Source organism: Formica exsecta, unplaced genomic scaffold (genome assembly GCF_003651465.1).
Source record: "Formica exsecta isolate Colony F162 unplaced genomic scaffold, ASM365146v1 scaffold712, whole genome shotgun sequence".
Taxonomy (NCBI): Eukaryota; Metazoa; Arthropoda; class Insecta; order Hymenoptera; family Formicidae; genus Formica; species Formica exsecta.
This window is the reverse complement of record NW_021853480.1, coordinates 66,760-67,953: the sequence shown is the minus strand read 5'-3', so window position 1 is coordinate 67,953 and position 1,194 is coordinate 66,760. Positions and strand designations below refer to the sequence as shown.

The window sequence follows — 1,194 nt, the reverse complement described above, 5'->3', positions numbered from 1 at the left end:
CCCCCCCAAAAAAAGATCGTGATGAACATGATTCCAGCCGTTATAGTCATCTGAAATAAAAAAACCAAAAAGATTCTTAATTTGTATGAGTGTGGCTATCGTGTGAACTAGAATTGAATCAATATTCGCAAAATTCGAATTTTGTGATTTACAAAACTAACCAATTTTTTGGTGAAAAATGAAATTTCTTTTTTGAAACGCTACCATTTTTTTACTTTTCAATATTTTTTTTTATTCTGGTTCACAAGTGTAGTCACATAGTATATTCTGAATATATATGTTATTTAATAAACGCAAAGTTTAGAATTATTATGTTTTATACTTTCCTTTAAAAAAAATTCCCCAAAATCGCCTTATTTTCAGAGTATTAAACTAGAAAGACCCCTTAATACTAATATATCTCTGTTTTTTCTTGAGATAAAAAAAATTTCAAAATTAAACATACAAGCTCCACTTCTTCTTCCGCATCAAAAGGTTTGTGCTTTCCACCTGGTAAAATAAATTTTTGCCCAGGTAAACGCAGATCGTCCAGCACCTTCATTAGATAAGGAGTTTGTGCTAGACACTGAAGCACAGCATTGAAGAAGCAGGTGTTTCCTAGATTTGCTAAACCCTATTGCATTATTTAAGAAAATTTTTCCATTATAGATATTTTAACTATTATTGTATATTCTCTCCTTCTTTCTCTTTTTCCCTTTTTTGTTATTTATATGTATACATAAATAAAGAAATTTTCAAATAAATTCAAAAAGTATATTTACCTAAAGACCTCAAGAGGTGCCACGATGGAAGTCATTAAGTCGCTAGAAATGTATTTGCATTCAACAAGAACAAAGCTTGCAATCCATACAAAACGTAGTATAAAATCTTCGATTATTGCAAAGTAATAAAACCACTGAAATACATATAAAATATATAAAATATAAAATATATAAATAACAAATTATATATAAAATTAATACTTTTTTCATTGCCAAATACGTTACAATACGTTGTAAGTCAAATACGTTTAATATACATTTTACTTACAGATGCCGAATAAACCACTTCCTCACGCAGAAAACGATTTTCGCCGGCGTTACTGTCTAAAAGGCCCCAATCCATCTTGAGATCCCATGTGTATGAATATATCGAATTAATAAGGCAACTACATATCCATAACCATAACCATGGATTCTCCCATTGACTTTTATA

General features: G+C 29.5%; 1 protein-coding gene across 1 annotated transcript in view; it reads right to left on the bottom strand.

The window, feature by feature from the left end:
* Window positions 1-613, bottom strand: part of LOC115243276 (ubiquitin carboxyl-terminal hydrolase 45-like) — a gene marked incomplete at its 5' end in the record, with an annotated part of 25,268 nt that extends 24,655 nt beyond the window's left edge. The window contains one exon of the mRNA XM_029820109.1: window positions 446-613. Coding sequence (XP_029675969.1) covers window positions 446-613 — 168 coding nt within the window. The remainder of the gene's footprint in view (window positions 1-445) is intronic.
* Between the last annotated feature and the right edge of the window lie 581 nt (window positions 614-1,194).